This window comes from Amphiura filiformis, chromosome 1 (genome assembly GCF_039555335.1).
Source record: "Amphiura filiformis chromosome 1, Afil_fr2py, whole genome shotgun sequence".
Lineage (NCBI taxonomy): Eukaryota > Metazoa > Echinodermata > Ophiuroidea > Amphilepidida > Amphiuridae > Amphiura > Amphiura filiformis.
The window spans coordinates 75,350,720-75,375,796 of NC_092628.1; the positions used below are offsets into that span (position 1 = coordinate 75,350,720).

A 25,077-nucleotide genomic window follows, 5' to 3' on the forward strand; every position below is an offset into this window, starting at 1 on the left:
ATAGACTTCAGTGACGTGACCTTGCTTGTACAGAGTACAGGTCAAGCACACGAACGATTCACATGATCAGCAATCAGATAAGCTTAAAGTTTACAATATTTACGTAAATCATGGCTGCGTATCTCAGCATTCCGAGTCGGCTACCTCTATTATTGGTATCAGATCGAGTGTTATTACCAGGATCTTCTATGAGGATACCTGTAAATACACCTAAAAAGTATGTGGCGTATGTAAGCTTCACTGACATGTTCATGATGTTGTGTATGATTTTGTTTTTTGTGTGGATTTTGACTGTGTTGTTTTTGTTGATAAAGCCGGGGATAAAGCATGACAAGACAAGTTTATGTAAAGCTGAATTTATACTCGATCGCTTTTCAATCGATACAAATCGCGGAGGCTAAAACGAGGTCGCTTTTGCGAGTTGAATTAGATCTCAACTTTCGAGCGATGCAGTGTGGTTTTTATGATGAGTGTGGGTGGGCAAAAATAAGAATTTTGTCTTACCAGGAGCCCGTGAAGACAGACCTGTGAATACAGGTGAATTGACACATGAATGCATCAACCAGTCAGTATTTTGCTAATTAATATACCGTACCTTTTTTGATTAATTATAAACTTTTGGTGATGAATTATTTTCAAAACAAGAATTATTGACAGCAATTAAAGGGGCACTTCGTGATCCACAGCCTCATCCCCCACTTTTCTAAAAAAAGTTGAGATTTTTATATCACTGGAATACTCTGGCTACATAATGTTTATGTACAAAATATTTCTTGCAGATTAATTCGTTTAGCAAAAATATCGTGAAATTTGAATTTCGTTCTGGTGCACCAGAACGAAATTACAACGCATTGTCTATGGAGCAGTGTAATACACATAATCATGCATAACTCATGAACGCATAAAATCGGAAGCAACTGAAATTTTGGGAATAGTTTTTTTCGTGGATATCTAATGAAAAATGACATAAATAGAGGATGCTAGGATCACGAAATACTCCTTTAAATGGGTGTTCTAAAATGTATTTTGTGGCATTTAGAACATTTTAATTGTCGTCTACAACGATCGCTATCACCGTGATATGTATAAATGCAAAAGCAACGAGCTATGAATCCAGCTTAAGGGGTAGTGCCGTACTATTACGCTGACTTTCGTATTCGGCGAGGAGGACGATTTCGACCTCCTGGTTTGTTTACAAACAGAGAGGTAGACAAAAAACCGTTCCGCTTGTCCAAACACTCAAGTATCAGAAGGAGGGTCCACAATAGCGTGATTCACGTAACCTGAATAGGGATTAAAAAGCTGTCACGTAGAACCATGTGCTTCTATTGTCCAATTTCATCTAATTTGCCATCAAGATTTCATATGGAAACAGTTCAGACCCAGTACACGATCATGTCAGAAATTAATATTTTGTTCTGGGTCTGATTATTCGGACTACTTAAGGGGTTCATTAATATTGATCGAGAAATCTATGTACTATCCACTACATCTACAGTCAACACATGTACATGTATGGAGATGCGGGAACGATATTCAAATTCAGTCACTTAACCCTACAGAGGAAAGAAGAACCACACATCGCACACTTAAACATGAAATTACAATGAAAACATTAGCATGCATAGGCAGATATTAAAGCCAGAGTAAAAACTCTGAACATACCTGCCAGTCAGTGTTCGAAATATGCCTCAAAAAGTTACAGGCCAGCCGGGCTTGACCTTCAAAAGTTACTGGCCAGCCGGGCCGGCAACTAGATGCCAGTCAGAAAAGTTACCGGCCAGGCCAAAAAGTTACAGGCCAGGCCAAAAAGTTACAAGCCAATGGCCGGCTGACCGGCCCTATTTCGAACGCTGCTGCCAGTGTGCTGGGACTTGAACCCTATACCTCTGGCTTATGCGGTGAGCACTAATCTCTGAGCTACACAGTAGAACAGCATTTTTAATAGTACAAAGTTGGTGACAAATATATATATAAATCATTCCAGTCAGAGTGTGATTTTTTTTTTTTGCATATATAGTAATACCTGCTGTGCAATATGTGTTTTGTATCCATTTTTGATTATGGGGGATCATCATGATAGTAAGGGGGATCGTTTTTTTGTTTTTTTCAATCAGCATTGTTAGTAGTTTTCGGTCTTTTTCCAACAGTACTGGAGGAAAACAAGGAGACCCTTTTTTTCTTTCTTTTTTTCAAATGTGAAATTCTGAGGGATAAACCCCCAACATATTGAGTACCAGTTCTGCAAAAAGATTTGAAAATGATCCTTATTCTTTAATAAAACTCATTTAGCTGTACTATATAAAGGTCGTGCGTCATGAATTGGGGTATAGGAAAAGGTGGCGGTGTTACATTTTTACATTTTTTTCAGGACGTTCTATACCAGATCTCAAGAATGGAGAGGGTTACTGAACTAGTTTTGGTCTTATTTTGTTGCTAACTTATCTAGCTAACATCTTGGAAAGTAACAACTTCACACTAAATTTCCTTCTTGAGATATTGCAATTCAAACGAAGTAGTGTCAGGGGTGGCGGCGAATACGGTTGAGGCATGTGTTAAAGTATAGGGAATATTGATTTTGAGTGCCTCTCGAATTTATTTTTTACTGTAACTTCGTAACCCAGCAAGGTAATGGGATGGATTATGTACCATTGGTTTGGTATTTATGTCTAGTAGGTAATGTGACCAATTTTACTCCAAGCTAGTATAATTTGTTGTAAATGTGCTGCATTCTGTGTCATGGGTTCTACACTTTTCCTATACGTTACTGTATAGCATGCATTTATGCTCCGAAATGTTCTGAATGTCATATTTCTTGAATAAGTTACCCTACTTATAAAAGTTATCTTTTCTAAGAAGGAAATTTGATGAGGAATTCAAATATGCCATTGGTTTTTGTGTAGGGCATGAAGGAAAAAGTTATGATTGAAAATGTAATAAAAATCATAAAAATTTTGTACGACTTTTGAACACCCTGTATCTCAGTTAGGCAACATAACTCATCATTACAAGTTTGCTTTTTTGAAAGTCTACAATGTTATTAGCACATCTAAATAGGTTTTAGCAGACCAGGTGTTTATGTTAGTAAATAAGAGAGGAACAAAATTGTATACATTTTGAACCAAAATATAACTATTCCACCCTATATGACATTTGTGGCACCCTGTATATTGACCAATTGTTTGTACGTGTGTATTCCTGGTACTCTAAGCTTTATAGTGATATATAATTTTATATGGTTTTGAAGAACAGTTTATGAATTAGATCAGTTGAAGTATAAAAACATGTAAATTGTTCAATTTTTTAGTATGTAACGCATTTGGCCCCCAATTCATGGCGCACGACCTAAAGCATTGCAAAGTCTCTACATTTTGAAAGATTTGAAAAAAATCTTACAAATCCCAAAAAAATGAACCTACGATGCGTTTGATAGTAAGGCCTAAAAAGAAAATTATGTTTTATGTGATTGGCGTAACATAAAAAAAATTAGGGTAGGTCGGTTGGCAATTTTTTGCACACATTTTAAGCGGTAAATTGCGTATGATAAAGGCCTTGGAACTTTTTTGTTTCCGTTTTTTTAAATTGAACTTTCTTTTTTAATTTTTAAAAATTGTTGCCAAAAAAATAAGAAAAAAGTCTAGGGTCGGGCCTAATTTTGAGGTCGGTCGGGTTACGCCAATCAAACAATTTTCTTTTTTAGGCCTAATTTAATGTACCGGTATAATATTGATTTACATTGTGTATTTTGCAGCATGAATATGGTGAAGAGTCGGATATTACGCCACAACACACTGAGTAGCACTGTGATAGGTGTGGTACCAAGAGAAGCAGATAGTGAGGTTTGTAGCTAGTACAAAGGCAACATTTTCATAAACAGCTTTGTCTTTATAGCTCCCTTATAATTAAGAATTAATTTCTCTGATTGTGAAGCAGTGCAGAATATAATTGCATAATTCCTTTTCACCACCATACACAGCTTAGTATGTGCTAGTGTATGAACAGCATCTCATCATGGTTCAGAAGTCACATAAAGCTGGTGATCCTTTGTATAGAAGAGTCAATCCTATGCGCATTAAGGGGTACTACACCCCTGCCCAATTTTGTGCCTATTTTTGCATTTTTCTCAAAAATTATAGCGCATTGGTGACAAGTAAGATATGTATCTACCAAAAAAACGTTGACAACGTAAAGAAATCAGCAAGTTTAAAAAAACCCACCTCGGCTCACTTTTTGAAACTTGGTCCCATTTGTAAAAGGTACTGATTTAAACTTTATCATATTTATATAAATTTAAAACATTTCCAGAAGTGTTATGTATCTTTAATGTGCAGATCGATATTAATTTGTAAGCTTTCTGGAGCGACCTGAAAGGTTATTATCTTGTTCTTGCACGGTAAGCCAATATCCTATTGTGTTTTGTTTTATAATAATCATGATTAATGATTGAATTAAACAAATAACACGTAGGCTTTTAATCTTGTTGGAAACGCTGTGTTCTGTTGAAATAAAATAATTTGCTGTTGGTGTTTAAAATGGGACCAAGTTTCAAAAAGTGAGCCGAGGTGGGTTTTTTAAACTTGCTGATTTCTTTACGTTGTCAACGTTTTTTGGTAGATTTCTTTTCTTTTTATGAATGTAGCCAAGCAGCTCCAAGCATGGAAAGTCATCAGGTTAGGATGTGCTCCATAAAACAAATAAAACGAAAAATAGATGTTTGAAGTTGCAATTCCGGATTCATGACAATAAATAATTAAACCAAACTTTATCAGTCGTTTATTTTTAAAACTTGCTTGTCACACGTGACTGTAATGTTAAGAGGCGTACACAATGATCAATATGCATTTTAATATATTTTAATTATTCAAGGCAACGTAAATATGTAAAGAAAATGTAAATATGAACAACACACACCCAATGTTGACAATGCCAGAGAGACACAGAGAGTAAGTCCGATTTAGGCCTACTTCAAGTCGGAACTGGTAAATGCGCATTACATTTAAGCCTATACTACGGAAGCGTCTAAATGCCCCGAATAGGCAATATAATCGTGTTTTAATGTTTGTGGTTCTTTGTAGCCCTGCGGGGCAACCTAGTTCGATATTCCTATTAAGCGGCGGTTGTCGGCGATCTTTCGTGGTTTGTGGTTTTCATCAAGCCCTGCCCTCTATCGGGAGCTAATTTATAGTTTAAGCTTGTTGGTATCCATATTTCGTGGTTTCTGGTTCTTTGTAGCCATGTGGGGCAATCTAGTTGCATATCCAAATTTCGCTGTTTGTGGTTCTTTATAGCCCTGCGGGGCAATCGAGTTGGATATCAATATTGAGCTGCAGTTGTTGTTGATCTTTCGCGGTTTGTGGTCTTAATTTGTTGGATATCCATATTTTGCGGTTTGTGGTTCTTTATAATCTGGCTTGTTGGATATCCATATTTCGTGACTTGTGGTTCTTTGAAGCCCTGTGGGGCAATAGTTGCATATCGAAATTCGGTTTGTGGTCTTAATTTGTTGGATATCCATATTTCGCGGTTTGTGGTTTTTTATAATCGATATGCCTGTGGGAAATCTGGTTGGATATCCAAATTGCGCAGTTTGTGGTTCTTTTAGCCCTGCGGGAATCTAGTTGGATATCCTATTAGCGGCGGTTGTCGGCGATCTTTCATGGTTTGTGATTTTAATTTCCCTTATCAAGCCCTGCCCTCTATCGGGAGCTAATTTATAGTTTAAGCTTGTTGGATATCCATATTTCGTGGTGTGTGATTCTTTATAGCCATGCAGGGCAATCTAGTATATATCCAAATTTTGCGGTTTGTGGTTCTTTATAGCCCTGTGGGGAAATCTAGTTGGATAACAATATTCAGCGGCAGTTGTTGGTGATCTTTCGCTGTTTGTGATTTTAATTTGTGATTTAAATTTACAATTTATAATATTTATTCCAAATATAATTTCAGTCTGAGCTGTGAACAGAGCCACTGATAAATGTGTTTTAAATGACGAAGATATCATGATATCAGGCATGGTGAAAGCATCTGGATGGTGAAAGTAGGCCCTAGGCCTAGCCCTAAATGTGAATAAAAAATCAAACATGTTTGTTTGATGAAAAAAAATACAATATCACAATAGCAATGGATGTTCGAAATGGTGTTATTCTTGATTTATGACAATAAATTGGTTAATAAAACATTTTAAAAAAGGTGGTGGGAAGTTTGAACTTGGGCAAAACTTCAAAAGTGGATTAGAAGTCCACGGCCTTAACCACTTCGCCACGGGACGTCCCGATATAACGACGTGTGAAAGTGGAGTATTTATTAATATGAATGTATGCTGTGGTCCGGAAAGAATAAAAGAATTGTGAAAAACTTAATTTTTTGGCGAATGGGATCCAGAATTTGTATGTAGGGTATCCAGGAAAATGCTAGGGTATATTTTGAAAGTGAATCTCAAAAAGTAGTGCGACAGTGACAGCCATGTATGGCTGTAGCAGTGACGAAAGATTCTGGATATCAGTATGATTAGCTATGATTTTACACTAATTTTGGCTACGAAATACCGCGTGAAATAATACAAGAATGTTTGTTTATTATCAAACAATCGAATTGACTGTAAGTTTGGTGTAACTTTTTGAATTAATGAGTTATTAAAATATTACACTTTGGACAATAAATAAGATTTAGCATGGTTTTAGATATATTTTGTACCAAGCGAAAAATATCACAGAACAATAGCGTTTTGTTTTAGATGTAAATATAGTCCATGTGCATCTGTTTATTCTTCTTTGTCAGTCGTTTTTTTTTAAAACTTGCTGGTCATGCTACCGCTTGACTCTAATATTATAGGGGCAAGGACTACAACTACTTCACTGGAAATTTTATTTCAGCACAGACAACAGCTGTGGAGTTACAGTCAAAAATGAGGGAAAACCAATATTTGATCAATAAATCAATAACTACTTACCTTGAGTTGCTGAATTTTCAGTGCAGTAGTTGTAGCCCTTGCCCCTATAATATACATATCTTACTTGCCACCAATGCGCTATAATTTTTGAGAAAATTGCAAAAATAGGCACAAAATTGGCCAGGGGTGTAGTACCCCCTTAAAGAAAAGATGAGCTATTTGAAGAAAGAGAAGGGGGATACCTGCTTAACCCTCTAGGTTGCAGAGGACTTCCAGTATACAGTACGACGGCAACCGTGACCTCTTTGTTCGATAGAAATTTTTACGGGTTGGTGAACACGGGTTACGTAACTAAATGTTGAAAATTTGACCGGCAAACATGTTTTTAGCGAAATAGCTCCAGAAATGGGAGACACGGGTCGCTTTTTTCTTTTTTTGCGTACCATGATCACGGATAAGATACCAAACATTTGTGCAAAGAACAAAAAACGAGTAAAAGTTGAATAATATTGAAAATAAAGAAGCTTGAACATGTCCAAAGTGGCCGGGAAAATGAGAAAAATTGCATGTCACGATCACCAAAATGCTTATATCTACAACAGTGAGTAGGGGAGATTGGGTAAGTTGAAACATTGTATTTTTTTCTGACACAAAAAAATAATTTGGTAAAATACTGGCACCTAGTAATAGGTATTAGTAAGGGTCATCCACCAAATTAGCAACAGCACTGATGCCCCACCAGTGTTGGCTTGGGAAAGGAATATCTGTTTTTTGACTTGCTCACTAATTTTTATACCCCTCAGAAAATATGCGTTATCTCCATGTTGTTTGAAGATTCAGGGGATTATTTTTTGAGTATCATAAGCACTAGTAGTAAGTCCCAGAATAATGTTAAATACAAGTTTTATTGTATTTCTTATTTTGTGTAATGAACTTTGAAATGTAAAAATAGGCATCGGGGTTAGTTGAAACTTTTGAGGTGGGGTTAGTTGAAGGTGAAAATAGAATAGAAAAATAGGGTTAAAAATTTGACTTTTTAAAATTTGTAACATGTTTACCATTTCTTCAATATTGCTTTAATATGGTTAAAAAAGCAATAATACAAGCAAAAAGTGCACACAGAAAGTACATTTTATAATATTTTAGGCTTCTCATATTTTTGTCCATGGTGACACTCGTCACCTTGTGTCCAAAGTATTGACCAGCGCTCCCACATATTTATTTATTCATTTTTTCACACTGATTGTATGTTAAAGGGTGCCTTCAAGGGAAGTATAACCCTAACAACACAATAATAATTATTTTGACATTTTTACAAGCCATGTTTCAACTAACCCCACCCTATGTTTCAACTTACCCCAGGGGTGGGGTTAGTTGAAACACTTTTTTTCAAATTTTCAAATTGGATTATATGAATAATCATAAGCAGGTCCAATAAAATTTAAGGCTGTATTTGTAGCATGTATGTATATGTTTATACTGATATGGTTAGTGTTTCTTGAAAGTAATCGGTTTGCGTTAAAAAGACGATTTTGTGAAAAATGTTTCAACTAACCCCAATCTCCCCTAAACGCCGGTCGTATGCTTTTCTCTAATGATAGATATTAACTAACGTTAGCTTGTATTAAATTTTCAGCGAAAATGATTGGTGGAATAATCGAGTCGTAGGTTGGAAAGTTACTCTCAAAACAGCCCTGTCGCAATCTTGCGTGACCCGTTAGTGACAAGTGTCACTAGCAAAATAGCAGCCGGCCTTGTCATTATATCGAATAATAATCGTCAGAATCGTCCAGTTGACTCCAGTGATATTTATTTATTCAAGCAAAATACTGCATTAACTTACAAAATATTGAAGTCAATATAAAAAGTAGTATCACCTCATTTGACTGAACTGAAAGCAGTTTTAAAAATATTATTGTTGATCGAGTCCCTGAATGAGAAATAAGATTGTAAAAGATACGAGTATGGTATAGCAGGTTGTGATGGTCTAGTGGTTGGCGCCGTGGTTTGAAGTGCGATAGGTTGAAGGTTGAATCCTACAGCATTTCGATTTTTTTCTCTCTTGTTCTGTTAGGCCTATGGTGTATGTGTGTAGGCCAGTCAGTATTTATATGATCATTTGAAAATATTTCTATGCAACACGTTTGCAATGTTTTTCTTTATGTGTAGGCCTACATATTAAAAAATGAGATAGCGTCAGCCATAATTTACGAATTTCAAACCTGATTAATATTTTGGCATAATATTATTTGTAATTTTTACACCGTTCTTACACCCTACCCAGACATACACAAAATTGGAATCAGCGTTTCGTTGTCTAGAGTAACTTTAATTATAGAACACCACACGGCGGTCAAGATAAAAAAAATGCTTTCTTTCATTTTACCTCATTATTTCTGCTTCAAATGATCAGAAACCATTCCTGCAAGTTGTTTACTAATATCATAAATATTTAAAAAAAAAAAAAAAAAAAAAACCCGCAATGGTAGGGTTCGAACTTCCAACCTCTCGCACTCCAGGCACGGCCTTAGCCACTAGACCATCACAACCTGCTAACTTATTCACGTACCTTTTGCAATGTTATTTCTAATTCAGTGTCTCGTTCAACAAAAATCTTTTATAAACTGTTTGTAAGTTCAGTCAAATGGCTTGAAATTACGTTTTATATTGACTTCGATATTTTGTAAGACAGGGCAGTATCTTGTATGAATAAATAAATATCACTGTAGTCAACTGGACGATCCTGACAATTATTAATCGATATATGGACAAGGCCGGCTGTTAATTTTCCTGGTGACACTGGTCACTAATGGTCACGCACGATTGCGAGGAGAAGCCCTTTTGAAAGCAACTTTCCAACCTACGACTAGATTATTCCACCAATCATTTTCGCTGAAAATTTAATACAAGCTCAAGTTAGTTAATATCTATCATTACAGAAAAGCATATAACCGGTGTTGGTTCATAGTTGCAGATATAACCATTTTGGTGATCGTGACATGCATTTTTTCTCATTTTTTAGGCTACTTCGCACACAATAAACATTAATTTTCTCCACAATAATTGGACTTTTACACGTTACTGTTTGCCTTATACTCATGTTTCATATCTTATCTATGGGCTCAATGTGGAAATGAAGGGAGAAACGACTCGTGTATTCCATTTTTTGATGTTTTCTGAAAAACTGTATTTGCCACCTGATTTTCAACATTACGTTACGTAACAGCAGAGGTCACGCCGGTAAAAATGACCGGAAGTGGGCTAAGTTGCTGTCGTACTGTATAGCCTCAGTACATGGGCTGCAATAGGAAGTATAAAGTATGTACACATATTTCACGAGGATGAACAGCTACCTCTATTTATTTTTTTAAACCTTGTCATTTCAGGATACTGACATCACCAGTATGCATGAGATAGGCACGGCAGCAGTTGTAGTTCAAGTAACTGGAACAAACTGGCCCAAACCAGCTTACACTCTACTTGTAACTGGTTTATGCAGGTTCAAAGTAAAGGAATTAATCCAGGAGTCACCATACCCAGTGGCACAGGTCATTCAACTTGACAAATTGCCAGGAGAAGAGACTGGTAGGTAGTCATGAAGCATCAATATAAGACCAGAATCTTTATTTTGTCTTCAAATTCTTTTATAAAAATATAGCAAAGTGGCAGAGTATGATGGGTTTTGCAAAGAAGGTGTGAGGCATCCACATTCTTTTTAAATATTTTGGGCTTTATATTGCATGTAAAAAACTAATTACACTGAGTATGAAGACAGAAATTGGAATGTGTTGAGTATAGAAATATCATGCCCTTGTCAATACAGCACATTTCTCATATTATGCTTAGGACTAGTCTTCAATTGTTCTCTTTTAATAATTCCTTGATCATAATACAGAAAATAGCTATATGACTGAGTAGAGTGTGAAGATTATTATGATATGGCAGATTTCTCGTAACATTCCGTTTAATTCTTTGATCTATCCACAGATGACAGCCAGGCAGCAGAGTATGATGACTTTCGTGATCAAGCTAATCGTCTTGTTGATATGTTAGATGTAGCTGTACCTGTTGTTGCTAAACTCAAGGTGAGGTAAACCACATTCTAATGGTTGAAGATTCATGTGATTCACTCATGTTGTTTTTGTATTGATTATCATAATATATGGAATTATTCATGGAACTTAATCAACTGAGTTTGCTCAATTAGGTTTTCACTTATTCATACATACAGATTAAGGGTTTCAGTGATTTATCATTGGAAGTATGAACTGTCAGGCTTTCATCTGGCTAGAGTTCTGCATGTAGCTTGCTTCTTGTCAAAAGAGTATTATATTGTACTGCTCCTTACCAAACGATAGATTGCCCTTCAATCTACTTAAGAAATAATGGTTCTCAAAATATTTTATACCAGATGTACCTTATCTACTGAAATGTTGGTGGCTCTGAAAAGAACTATTCAAAGTAGGTTACCACTGGCCTTCTGAAGATGTGAAAAGAGCTGTTGAAGTAAACTGCCCCATGTCCCCTTTATTGATGACCATAAAGAAATGTAGACTGCCCCTCCATACATGAAATAAATATTGTTTTTGTGGACTAAAAGTCTATAAGCAGTCAGTACCATGGTCACTAATATCCAAATTATACAACTTCCTACATGTTGGGTTCTTTGCAGAAATAATTGTTTAGTCACTAAAAGCAGTCAAATGTCAGAGGAGGACTGATTCTATTGGATTTTTCTCCTCCAAAAGCTGGAATATTTTGGTTTGTGTATCAATAATCATAAACCTCAAACACTGACAATGACAGATGTGGATTTAAACTGGTTTCATAAATAGCTGAAACTTTACGAAATATTTAATTATATGTATATTTGTTTGTTTACTTGTTTTCTTGAACAGAGACTATTAAACAACCTTCCAGTAGCTCGACTCTTAGACATTTTTGCAGCCATCGTCAAGGCATCGTACAATGAGAAACTTGAGGTAATATAAATCAATTAATCATTCAAGCAACTCATCAACTAAATCAATCAATCATTGAATCTTGTCAATTGGTCAAACAACTTTCAAATCAACTGATCGATCATTCAACTTGTCAACTACATCAATTTATCTGACAATTTGTTTAATCAATCAAAACATAGAGTGTTTATGTAACAACTTCCCATCTCTGGTGATGTTTGAGGTAAAAACAATGAAATCATGGATTTAACGATTAACATCCTATAACCATATAACCATATAAACTAGAATGGGAGAATTGGCTAGCTTGTACAACAGTGTACCTCAACAAAACAAGACAGACTTTCTCCTAGTCTTAATTCCATTTTTTTTAAATTTCAGGTCCTTGACGCAATTGATCTGGAAGAACGTCTCAAGAAAACGCTCCCACTTCTTGCGCGTCAAATCGAAGGTTTGCGTCTGCTTAAGGAGACACGCCGTGATCGTAGCAATATGCCGCATACATTACGAAACAATAGAGACATGATTGTCTTCAAGAAATCACTGAAGGATATGGGTGGACCCAAAATCCGACGTGGTGGTGGGATGGATGGTGAAGATGAGGAGAATGAACAAGATGAGATGAAAGAATTGGAACAGAAAATAAGGTATGGTGCTTTGGGAGGGGTGAGGCTTGACAATGCAGGAAAATGATACTTACTTCCAAGCTGGTAGAATTGCAATCATATGACATAGAGTTATGCCCATTGCCCCTCCAATGTTTTAGACAGGGTTCATAATGTGAAATTTTTGCCAACTTCTACAGATCTCTATTATTTTGTATGCAAGATCTTTTTCTTTTGTGAATGCTGCACCTAGGGTTTTGGAAATATTGTGATAATTGTGGCATTTGCTTCCATCACATAGATCGATCTATCCAACCATTATTATTTATACACAAGAAAGTAGAATTGAATGTCTTACCAGAAAAAAGAAGAAAATTTAAAGTATTTGCCATGCTTTCAGTCTAAACATTCAATGTAAAGATTGATAGAATAACTGGATGAATCGGATGATCAATTCATTTTTTTGCCAAAAAACTAATCTGCACTCTCCCTCGTAACACCACAACCATGGACAAGAAAGAGTGCCAGTAATTTTAACAAATACATTATATGTGACTTGATCTGGTCCATGGAGGCCAAAGGAGACATTTTTTTAATTGAGTAACTATAATCATTACCTTATACAAACATTAGACTATCATATACTGAAAACCCCCAAATGTCTAGCATACTTGGTTCTAAAGTTATGAAGTTTTGTGATGTCTATTCTCTTATGTATATTGTTGTTTTTTACTCTATATTTTTGCCTTTTATCTCAATTTCAAATTTGCCACCTTTGGCCTCCATGGACCAGATTCTGTCACATATATGTAAAAGTTGTGGTTTGGTCGAAACTTGGGGCTTCATTCTTTGTTTGTCGCCAAATATATTTAGGTGTATCCCATACATGATTTGGGTGTTTATACTTAAGGTGTGACTATTATTTATTTTTTTCTAGATTGGCCAACATGCCTCCACATGCATTGAAAGCATGTCAGAAGGAACTCAAACGCCTGAAGAAAATGCCAAATGCCATGCCAGAATATTCATTAACAAGGAACTACCTAGAGCTGATGGCTGAATTACCCTGGTCGAAACAGACGAAAGATGTATTAGATATTGCACAAGCTAGGTACGTTGTATATGGTCCATCCCCTAAAGTTTGTTCGGCTTATGAGTGGCAAAAAACAACTTGTAACATCATTTATTGATATAGAATGGCATGCATGCAGTTGGGTGTAGTACTTATGCGACGTGTAATACATGACTACCGTGCGCTTGTGAATTTACGCAGCCGTAAGTTGGGACTTTATCGACTTATACAGTAACAAAAACTGAATAAATTTCACTAATTATAAGCCAAACAAACTATAATCCTCCTCCAGACTTCTCCCTACCACTCAATTTATTTACCCCCTACCCCATTAATAAGAAAACAGCTGATGCCTAAACAAATTGTTAATATGATCCCTCTCCCCTACATCTCTCATTCATTACAACGTCAAGAAACTTTCTGGAGTGTACAGATGAACCCTTCAGGGAAAATCAGTTCATAACAAAAATTAATGTTTCATGCATGTAGTTAGAAACTGCAATGAAAAATGTGTAATTAAATTAAGATCACAGTAGGCAACATGAGAGGATTCTGAATGACACAATGATCCATGCAAAATCTGGAAATGATTTTTATGTTTAAAATGTATGTAATGTGACAATGTATTGATGTAGAATCTAATTATTGAACAAAGTTTGTGATAAAATGTTCCAGTTTAAAATCACTGCTGAATGCCATGGCCCATTCTTTTATTGTAGACGTGACCTGGATGCAGATCATTACGGGATGGAGAAACTGAAACGACGTGTCGTAGAATATCTTGCTGTAAGACAACTCAAGAATACCCTCAAGGGCCCCATCCTGTGCTTTGTTGGGCCTCCAGGAGTCGGCAAAACTAGCGTTGGAAGATCTATAGCACATACAATGGGGAGATCATTTCACAGGTAAATCAGCAGTAAGGAATAGTAAGATTATCCTCCAGGGCCATGGGAGGGCAGCCAGGCTACCTTCCACAAAGTCTTAACAAATAAATATGCTGTACTTTATTGGGTTCCTGGAGTTGACAAAGCTAGGGTCAGGCAATGTATACATACAAGTATAAGAGATATGTGTAATTACAGGCAGGTGGTCTGATTGTAAGACACTATGTTTTCTACTTCACATTAAGGTCCATCACCCAAACATTCTTATTCCAAGTTCAATTGCTTCAGCGATTTGGATTATAGAAGCAATCATGTGTTTCACAGTTGCCCATAGAACAGCACACTGCCAAACTATAATATTTTGCAGTAAACCTTTGACGAGAGCGTATTTTAAGCGTACATCGCGTAATCCGTGTATTTACTGCGTTGAAATGCACTTGTCTCTGATTGGCTGCTGAGGCGATCTGCTGTTGCCGAGTGGAAATTTATGAATGAACTTTGTTGCGTTGTTAGCTCTGACTTTGAAACATCACAGTAGTACGCGCTCATCAAAGGTTTACTGCAAAATATTATACCATATTTTTGTTCATACCACCTAAACAAGTCATATTCCAGGCCTAAAATTTCATTTTGGTCATGAGAAAAACATGAACTTCCACCTGATGCCAAAATCTGCATTTTGATGGGGGAGTGACGAGTTTGTAAATCAGGGCACACACTTTTGATTGGAATGAGTTGTTTCAAGTTTGATGGGAGTCGTCCTAATCACATTTATTAAACCTCTCTGTTGTCCTTCATATTGATTGCCATTTCTGGTCATGTTTGGGTATCTATAAATATTTCAGCATTTACTTCTTCCCTGCACTCAAAGGATTTTCACACTTACTCTCCCCGTCTCCGTTCCACTAGAATCTCACTTGGCGGTTGCTGTGACCAATCAGACATTCGGGGCATCGTAGGACATACATAGGCTCCATGCCAGGAAGGATTATAAATGGATTGAAACTTGTTGGCACCAGTAACCCTGTGTTTCTTCTGGATGAGATTGACAAATTGGTAAGAATGTTTATATTAGCTTCACTGAATCCATTTTTATTTGCTTCAACTTATATTGCTAAGTATTGGTTTTCTACAAGATCAATATAGGCCATATGAACACACCATGTGGATATATGTATCATATATCAACTCACATAAGTAAACTCTGTGTTTTTATTTTGCAGGGTAAAAGCATGCAAGGTGATCCAGCAGCAGCTCTACTAGAGGTCCTTGATCCAGAGCAAAACAACAGCTTCACAGATCAGTATCCTTTCTATAATGCCCCATAAGAAGATGTCTTTTGAAATGTCTCTGTACTACATTCTCTTAACATGTATACAACTGCAACTTCAAGTATTGCCATATTCGTAGAAATGTGCACATGTTCCAATAAAAAGATTTTAATTGATAGCATCTTAAAAGGTGTCTCACCCTACAAAGAAATATATTCATAGTATCCCACAAGAATCTGTGGAATGAAGCCGAAGCACCCAGTGCTGTTAGGGGTAAGTAAGAGGAATTTAATAAGCAAAAGAGTATGATGTGAATCATATGATCCTTAACCTCTGCTGCCCTCAAGTTACCTCAATGTGCCCTTTGACCTTTCACAAGTACTCTTCATTGCCACAGCAAACAGCATGTCAACAATTCCACCAGCTCTGATAGATCGTATGGAGGTGATTCATGTGCCAGGATACACACAGGTAGGTTCAAATTTCCTTATTGTTGAAGGCTCTCGTTGATGGCTCCTTTATCAACAGCTTGTATTACAATTATGTGGCTTTGTCATGATTCCACCATCTATAATAAATTACTGTGTTTGGCGAATTGGTAAGGCTAAAAACTTCTACGTTTTACATTATTTCGGAAAACGGATTTTTTTTTTTTTTTTAGTAAGGTTGTCCGCACCCCAATAAAACATCCAATTTTGTTTTTGTTTACGTTAATGGTGTCAAATAATGTTAATTAGTTTAAAATGCACTAGCAATGCACTAGCAAGCAACCTGCGAGCTAAGCACTGAGTAAACACTGAGTAAACAGTCACAATACACTACAATACAGTCATGCTGTTTAACATGATACCCGCAAATCCTATGTCTGATCTGATCAATGCTGAGATTGGGTCACTCATACCATTACACAGGAGAATCTGACTTGAGTAATTAACATGCATTGTTTATTCAACTAATTTGTCAACATTATCATGTCAGTGTTCAAACTAGAACCTATTGTCAACAGTTAAATGTTTGTTTATTGAATTAGGTCAAAGTCTCCAAATCACCCAAATTAAACAGGGTTGCCAAACTGTGATTTAGTAGCCCTAATGGGTGACTTTTGAAGATCCCCAACTTTTGACAATTTCCTGTCCCATAGAGACAGATGGTTAAATGGGTGACTTTTTAGCAACGTAACTCACAGTTTAGCAGCATAATCAGTGTCTGTGCAAAATACATTGCCAATGTTGAAAGTATTGTTCTACAAAATTGTACATTTATTTTGATTATTCCGAGACTGCACCTCAAATTGCCCTGCACCAAGTGAAATTACACCTTAACTTTCAAAATGGGGTGTAAAAAATTAACTCAAACACTGCAATTGAACCTGCCCATTATACCTGACCAATACATTAAAAAGAATATAAAATATAAGTACTGCAAAAGGCAGTAACCGATAAACACAGTGACCGCGAAATACGGGTGACCGCTAGTAGTACTAATTAGCCACATGTGGGTGCCCCAAGGTGCCCCTCTATTATGTAAATTCATGTGCTGGGATACACTTACATATAATACACCCTCAGTGTTCACATCGTCAAGGGCTCCTGTCATCAGAGTTTTAACTTGTGTATACAGTTATGTATGTTTGATGAAACATTTCATTTCAGCTTGTAACTTGAATAGAATGTGTGTAGGTAATTCACTTATTAGGATATGGTATAGGTAGCTTCCTTTCGAGAGGGTTATTTTGAAAAATTATCAGCTACATCGGTGATCCCAAAGACATGTGTGTACAATAACATTTTCTTACCATTACCTGTGTTTGATCTTTTCACAAATAGAGTTTTCTTTCCAAATAATACATTTTTGTCATTATTCTATAATAGGAAGAAAAGAAGCACATTGCAATTGGACATCTACTTCCCAAACAGTTGAAGGAACATGGATTGACTGAAGAGCAGATTCAGTTTAGTGAAGATGCTGTTAAACTTATCAGTAAGAATACAGCCCCAACATAAACCCTTATCCTAACCTTAAAGTCATTTATTTTAATACTCCATATCATCTTGGCAGGTTTTGGTAATGGTAAAAAGATTGCCCATTGTCCAAAATAAGCAACATAATAACTAATAGTGTGGATTCAATTAGCCCCTCATTTGATAATAGCATCTGTACAGAAATACAAATGAATGTGGAATGAATGATAACCACAGCTCCTAACTCAGCCCAATTTAGCCTTAACCCAAATTCTAATCATCAAATTCTTTCTCTAACACAGTGAACTATATACCCCAACCCAGCCATATCCCTAACCTAGTGTAAATGATTTTTGTCAGGTTACAAAATCATAATTAAAAAGCCAAATTTGTAGTTGCAATTTGTAATCAAATACATAACCTGAGACTTTATTTATTTATCTTAGCTTCATGATACAAGGTTGCCCCTTCAATGCAAGGAACTGCTATTAGAATGCCCTGTAATTTGAATTTTAATATTATTCAGATTCATTCATTATCAATTTAACATCATTTATTATGTTAGTTGCAAAGTACACAAGAGAGGCCGGTGTACGGACCTTGGAACGTCGATTTGGTGGCGTATGCCGTGCAGTAGCAGTGCGTGTGGCAGAAGCCCAGCAGCGCCACAAGCGACTGAAGAAGCACCTTCTGCAGAAGGCACTAATGAAGAAAAGGTCCATAAGGAGTTGGAGGATAAGGCAGTGCTAGAGGCAGCTATTGCACAGCCACCTGAGATGCCCATTGTTATCGATGAGTTAGCTGTCAAAGATATTTTGGGGGTAAGTTGATAATAATATTTTTACAACCTGTAGCTTAAAACTGAGAATGGTACTGTGGAATGTTGTTAAATTTTATGTTGTAGGAGAAAGCAGAGATTTTCTAAACAAGAGATTGAAAGTTGATAGTAACACTTTTGGTTGGCTTGGGAGGAGGCATCTTTACCAAAATTGTGTGTAATGATATAGGTTTGATGATGGTGCATGGTGAAAAAGTCCTTTACTCTGCATTGTCCATTAATTGCGTAACTATTCAGTGGAAAATCTCATTCAGAACCCTTCCTTCCACTCAAATTACCCAGATATAATGTATACACTCCTTCATACAAGTGAATGCAGATCTCGAGTATGAAAGACATTTTTTCAATAAAATTTGGGCATAGAATTTAAATTAAAATAATATGCTAAGATTCCCATGATCTAGACATTAAAATAAAGTACCATATTCTTTCCCTTATCCAGCCCTACATGTTTGAAAGTGAAGTATCTGAGAGACTATCTCAACCAGGTGTGGCAATTGGCCTTGCATGGACTGCTCTTGGTGGTGAAATCTTGTACGTGGAAACAACACGAATGGATGGTGATGGAGAGCTGACATTGACTGGACAACTTGGGGATGTGATGAAAGAATCGGCAAGACTGGCACTGAACTGGGTGCGAAGTCATGCAAAACAGGTGATTTACTTGGATTGTTTGTGTTATCTACTATTGTACATGTGAACATGTATATTACATTGATATCATGTAGTATAGGGAGTGAAAGCAAGGTCCAGGGACGGTAAGTTTTCAACCATTCAACCGATTTCCAGCAATTTGTTCCAAATTTCCTCTATTTTATTTATCTTCAGTCCATTTTAGGCTTTTTCTTGCATTTTCCTGCAAATTTCTTCAGACTACTCACATCTCTTGAGTGATCAGGAAGGGTGTCACATGATTATTTTGTTGTTTTATAGTATGTGATTTCAATGTGATATCTATGTTCGCCCATTGGATCTTACATCAAAATAATCCTGTAGATATGTGTACTAAATTTGCCTTAAGAAAACATCATTTTTTCTTGACTGGAGTGACTCAGTTCATAGCGACAGTTATGATGGTTGAAATCAGCCCTTGCCTGATCCCTCTGATTAGGAAAAATAATAGGTTGACTGGCCCTCAAATTAATAACCTAATCTGCAAAATCATGCTAGAGTTTCTATACGGAAAACAGAAGAAAAAAGGATGCATAAAATCATTAAGATTTACTCAATCTCTCCCATCTGTGGTTCACTTGCAAGATTTAACATTACTTATCATGACCAATCCAAATTTAGCCAAAATTATGCAAATTTCTGCTCATTTTAATGCTTTATGCCGGTAATGGTTTTTCGCTGAGAATTGAAACGGGCATAGTGTAGGCAGTATTAAATTAAGGACAATCAACCATATTTCTATTTGGTGATGTGAAATCATCAACGGCAGGAAGATAGCAATAATAGGAATGGTCTATAGAGATTATTTTTGCATGTTGGGTCTATCAGCAAAGATGGACCCTTTACAGATGCAATCATATTTGTTTTACTACCGGTACCATTGTCAAGGATGACCTGTTGCCATAGTAATGCATATATCTTTTATCCATTTCAGTGTGATATTCCATCTACGCCTGGTACAGATCTCATGGAGAATAGAGACATTCATATTCATTTTCCTGCTGGTGCTGTTGGCAAAGATGGACCCTCAGCTGGTGTTACCATAGTTACTGTACTAGTGTCGCTATTTACGTAAGTAATTCTAACAAGGCAATGTAAATTTGTAAATTTTGTCTTTTGTTTTTCTTGTATCTTCTCTCTCTTCCTCCCTCTCTTTTCCTGTGCCTTCTCGTCCCTGGGGCTTTTATTGAAGGTGAATTGTCAGTGTAAAAAAATTAAAAATCTGGTTAAATTTACTGATGGTGCTGCTGTAGAAAGTACGGTTATACTAATAATATACTGTAGTATTATGGCGATGCCCATGGAAAATATCATTTTTATGGTTAATACATCAAAATTACACCCGTAAGTGCATCATCAAGCAAGAATCTGGTGAAATTCTACCATAATTAAGCAATGGAATGGATGGAAGTGTGAGTCATAATAGGTTTTGTCCATGCAATTTAGCAATCGTCACTGATAAGACTGACATGACTGATGCCAGTTTTAACCTTATACTCACACGATATAGCATGGAAATGTTTGAATTTTTGTCAATTTTTCACAGAAAAATGGGAGGGGTGTTTATTAGAGGGGGAGTGTTTATTACAAATTCTATCAATATTACCATTAAAAAGCATCTATACTCTATGGTTGTCCAAAAAAGTGGACCAAACTGACGTTAACTGTTAAAACCTTGATCACAAGTTATCTTAGTAAGTCAGTAAATTTTGTCAGTTGGGTTTAAATAAACTGCCGTATCACATTGTCATATGACTTATTTTTAAATATTTAAAAGACTTTTTTATGCACTTTTATGATGATTTGTGCGTTTTCTTTGCTCTAATCCAGGGACCGATGTGTTCGATCTGATACAGCCATGACGGGTGAAATTACTCTGAGGGGACTTGTTTTACCGGTGAGTATTACCCTGACTGCAATACATGCTCTATTTGTTTCCATGCACAAGCTTAGAATAAGTTTGTGTACTGGCTCCTCTATTAATAGTAGGCATGTTGAAACTTTATATATGAATGTTATTGGCTGTCCATAAATATAATTAAGTTAAGTAGCACCCTAAACATGATATGGTTTTCTGTTTGCAAGCTACTTTTTAATACATGGAATATTTGCACTTCAGGTCGGTGGCATAAAAGAGAAGGTCTTGGCTGCTCACAGAGCAGGTGTGAAGAGAGTCATTCTTCCAAAACGCAATGAGAAAGATCTACTAGAAGTGCCGCAGAATATCAAGGTATGTATTGTATACCTTTTAAGCTATAAAATAAATAGCCGATGTCAAATTGTAAGAAATTTGGATGACACACCCCTCTTTCCAACTACAATCAAAATATATTTTGCCTCGATTATAGTATTACCAGTTGGTACACAATTTGAATCAATTTGGGTTTGTTTTTTACTGTTTTGTGCAAACATGCAATCAGTGCTTACTACGACTTTGGTACAAAAAATTCCCATGAGAAGCCGTTATGTGAACAGACTAAATTGATTGCACAGGTCTATTATACGTTCCACAACTGTTTGGAGTAACCATCATTTTTGGGCAGGTATTATTATCAATTGACGGACTCACTGACTTCACACTATGCAGTCAGGATGACATCAATAATACTTAATTCCATTACCTATTTCGGACAATGGTCGAGGTCCAATGACCTTTAACCTTTCCCAACACTCCAATGTGTTATGGAATCAATAATAGTTACAAGCAATGTTGTGATGGTTCAAGTAGCCATGTAGCTTCCTGAAGAGAATGACATCAGTACTTTGCAGTAGTTACTTCCCGCGCGTACAGATGTACTGCCTTTGATCACGCATGTAAACACACCAATTCTTTGAGTCAACACACATAATTTCATCTGTAGTATGTGACAACAACGAGAACCTATTTCAGAGTAGGGAGTTGCATCTTGCATGTCTATTTACCAGGACTAGGCTGCATAGGAAACTTAACAAAAATTTATTCCCAAAAAACTGTTTCTCTAAAATTTGCATTTTCTTTTTCTTTCTTTTTTCTCAGAATGATTTGGAATTCACTTTGGTAACCAGGCTAGAGGACGTTTTGCAAGCTGCATTTGAAGGTGGTTTTCCAGCCATGACAACTGACACCGATCAATTAACCTCTGACCCTGATGGATCAGTGATACCCAGTAAACTCTAAGAAATTGTCAAGTTAGTAAGGTTAAAATACTGAAGGACCAAATGTGACCCAACACTAATCAATGTTTTAATGTGAAGTATGTGACCAGACATTAAGTACAAGAGAATTTGGCTTGGTCGTACAATAAGCTACACCATCCATAAGCTGTACTTTATTTCATATATTATGTGCCATTCTTAAAAGCAAGGATGTAAATGGGCAACATATCCATTTCCTGAAAATCCATCCGGTGATTGGACTGATGGCCCAGGTTTTGTGTGCGGTATTGAACATTTAGGAAGGTTTGTCCGGGAATAAGCTGCAGAGTATCACCCCCTCCTAAAAGCTTTTTTGGCTTTTTTTTATGATGAATAATCATCATCCAATTCCGCAAATGCAAATAAAAAAAGATTTGTTTTCCCCAAATTTCTGCAATTCTGGTAATTTTCGGAATATTTACATCCCTGTAAAAGAATCAGCGGGTGTCTATGTATCATACTGTACAAGTGCTCTGAAGCTTCTTGTAATAACATCTTGCAAATGGATAGCTACTGAGGTGGTACTTAAAGCAAGGGAAACTTGGAATTTGAAACTTGAGAGCTTGTTAAATTAACAATGCAAGCAAATGTTTGTGTACATAACTTGAAATTGCAAAAACCAAGATCAGTGTTGAAGTCTTCAAGATTGTTGTAACATGAAGAATTACTTATTGTAGAAATCAATACTTTACAGTATTTATACTTTGGAAATTGAAAGAAAATATAAATTCGATGAAATTGATCAGGCTTAAAATGACTGAAACTTATAACTTTTACTTGTGTCTTGTACCATTCAAGATTTTATTTGTACACCAAATATATAGTAACATACACAGTACTTTTCAAAATAATGATTGCTACAAAATGTTTGATCATGAAACAAATGCCTTTGTACATTTTGTAATTTTTAATTTTGATCGGTATCCAAGATTGAACTGAGACGGCTTAAACTGCAGCGTGTAAGACATAGTGTTCTTTATTGATTAATTTATTAATATGTGTACATTTCATGACATTTTTTGTATTGACCAGATTTAAATTCCAATAGAATTGGTTTCACAGAAAATTGGTTTTTATACTAAATACATTTTATATAAAAATATATTGTAATATTTTGCAAAATTTGAAACAATAGTTGAACCAGAAGTAAACTAGCCAATTTTTTTTGAAGAGGCAGTCGGAATCCAAATTGCTTAAAGGACCATTCAGTGATTTGCTCATCCGGATAATCGTACAAATCATCAAAATTCAAATTCTGTACCTTTATCATTACCATAGTTGTGCTAACATAGTACATACCCTGCTAGTGGTTCAGCTGAAAGCTGTGTATTAAGACAAAATAAGGCTTTCACATGAATCTATATATTTATATACTAATAGTATATAAATTAGCTGCATGTGTTTGAATGAGGCTTCAACCTCGTCAATACTACAGCTGTTTTCTTTGTTTTTTGCCAATTTTTTATTTCAAAAATATCAAATGACAATTTGAATTACTTATCCTTCACTTTTAAGCAATTTATAAACAATTTTAAATTGTGTACACTTGCACTGGGATCACTGAATGGGTGTTGATTGAAACAAATGCCTGTGAATCATATTATATCTTGCATTTTTTCACTAGTTTGGCCAATAATTTTGATACACACAATGGTGAGAGCCCTCTGTTGACCAAATTGAAGCAATGTGGAGCTATACATGATTTTGACCCTTACTACATCATCAAGTGTGTTTTCAATATTCAAATATATCTGCTTGGTGTATGTATTTATCATTTTATATAATAAATTAAAAGTACAAACCAATATAAACATAGTAATTGGTGAGTGGCACTTCAGAATATTCCAGACATTTTGTATTGAATGAAAATGATGCAATTGCAAAGTACCATAAAACCTTGTCTACAAGCATATAACGTGGTTTTGATGAAAGCTAAATTAATCCAGACGCCATCCATTGAAAAACTTATAATATTAGGGAGTATGAGCAAATTAATTAAGCATATACAAACAAGTGCTATTGTAAGACCAATCTATTGTGCTGGCATAAAAAAGTATTAATTTAGCTTTCATCAAAAACTCACTATATGCTTGTGGACGAGGTTTTACGGTATGCTAATTCAAAAACAGTTTGTGGTGTAAAGTTGAAACATAAATGTTTACAGTCATTTTTATTAAAATAAATTCAATGGTGCTCTGCAGTTTCTAGGTGTAAATGTTTTGCTACATTCTTGGCACAGAATATATTTTTTCATTATTTGCAGCTCAAATGACAATAAAAGGTTGGGGTCATAATGGGGTCACAAGCAGTACAACTTAAATGACATTCAGAGGAACAATAGTAGGTACATTTAAATGGCAGATGGCTTTAGGAACATCTTTATATTGGGATTTCCATGGACGAAAGAGATAAGAGACTGTATCAACAGTCAAAGTCCCCATGTTTTGTATGCTCTGAATTCTCGCATATATTCATGAGGGCTGATTGTTCATTCATGAGGGCTGATCGTGCGTGTCTAGCAATCACTTCAGGTCGTCAGTGTTGCGTGCCTTTGCGTATATGCGATAGAGCTTTATGTGTCTTCGCGTTTACGCACCATAAAAATACGCCGTACGTGCGTAGCAGTTTCGCCTCTCACATTTTATGGTACAATCGGCACTCATTATCGAAAGTGATGCGAGACTTTTGACTGCTTGACGCGGTCTGTTATCGTCATCCATGGGGACTTCATTTTGACCTTTCATTCTTGG

At 36.0% G+C, this 25,077-nt stretch overlaps 1 protein-coding gene across 1 annotated transcript; it reads left to right on the plus strand.

Moving 5' to 3' along the window:
• Positions 1–11: 11 nt before the first annotated feature.
• LOC140153298 (lon protease homolog 2, peroxisomal-like) lies at positions 12–24,990 on the plus strand. Its single transcript, XM_072176017.1, is given in 20 exon segments — positions 12–217; positions 3,752–3,839; positions 10,276–10,474; positions 10,877–10,974; positions 11,788–11,871; positions 12,232–12,497; positions 13,393–13,566; positions 14,247–14,432; positions 15,321–15,355; positions 15,358–15,467; positions 15,635–15,714; positions 16,030–16,153; positions 17,554–17,662; positions 18,209–18,301; positions 18,304–18,464; positions 18,924–19,136; positions 20,088–20,224; positions 20,984–21,050; positions 21,273–21,383; positions 22,170–24,990. Coding segments are annotated over 20 exon segments (2,583 nt in total). The 5' UTR covers positions 12–110; the 3' UTR covers positions 22,311–24,990.
• Positions 24,991–25,077: the final 87 nt, after the last annotated feature.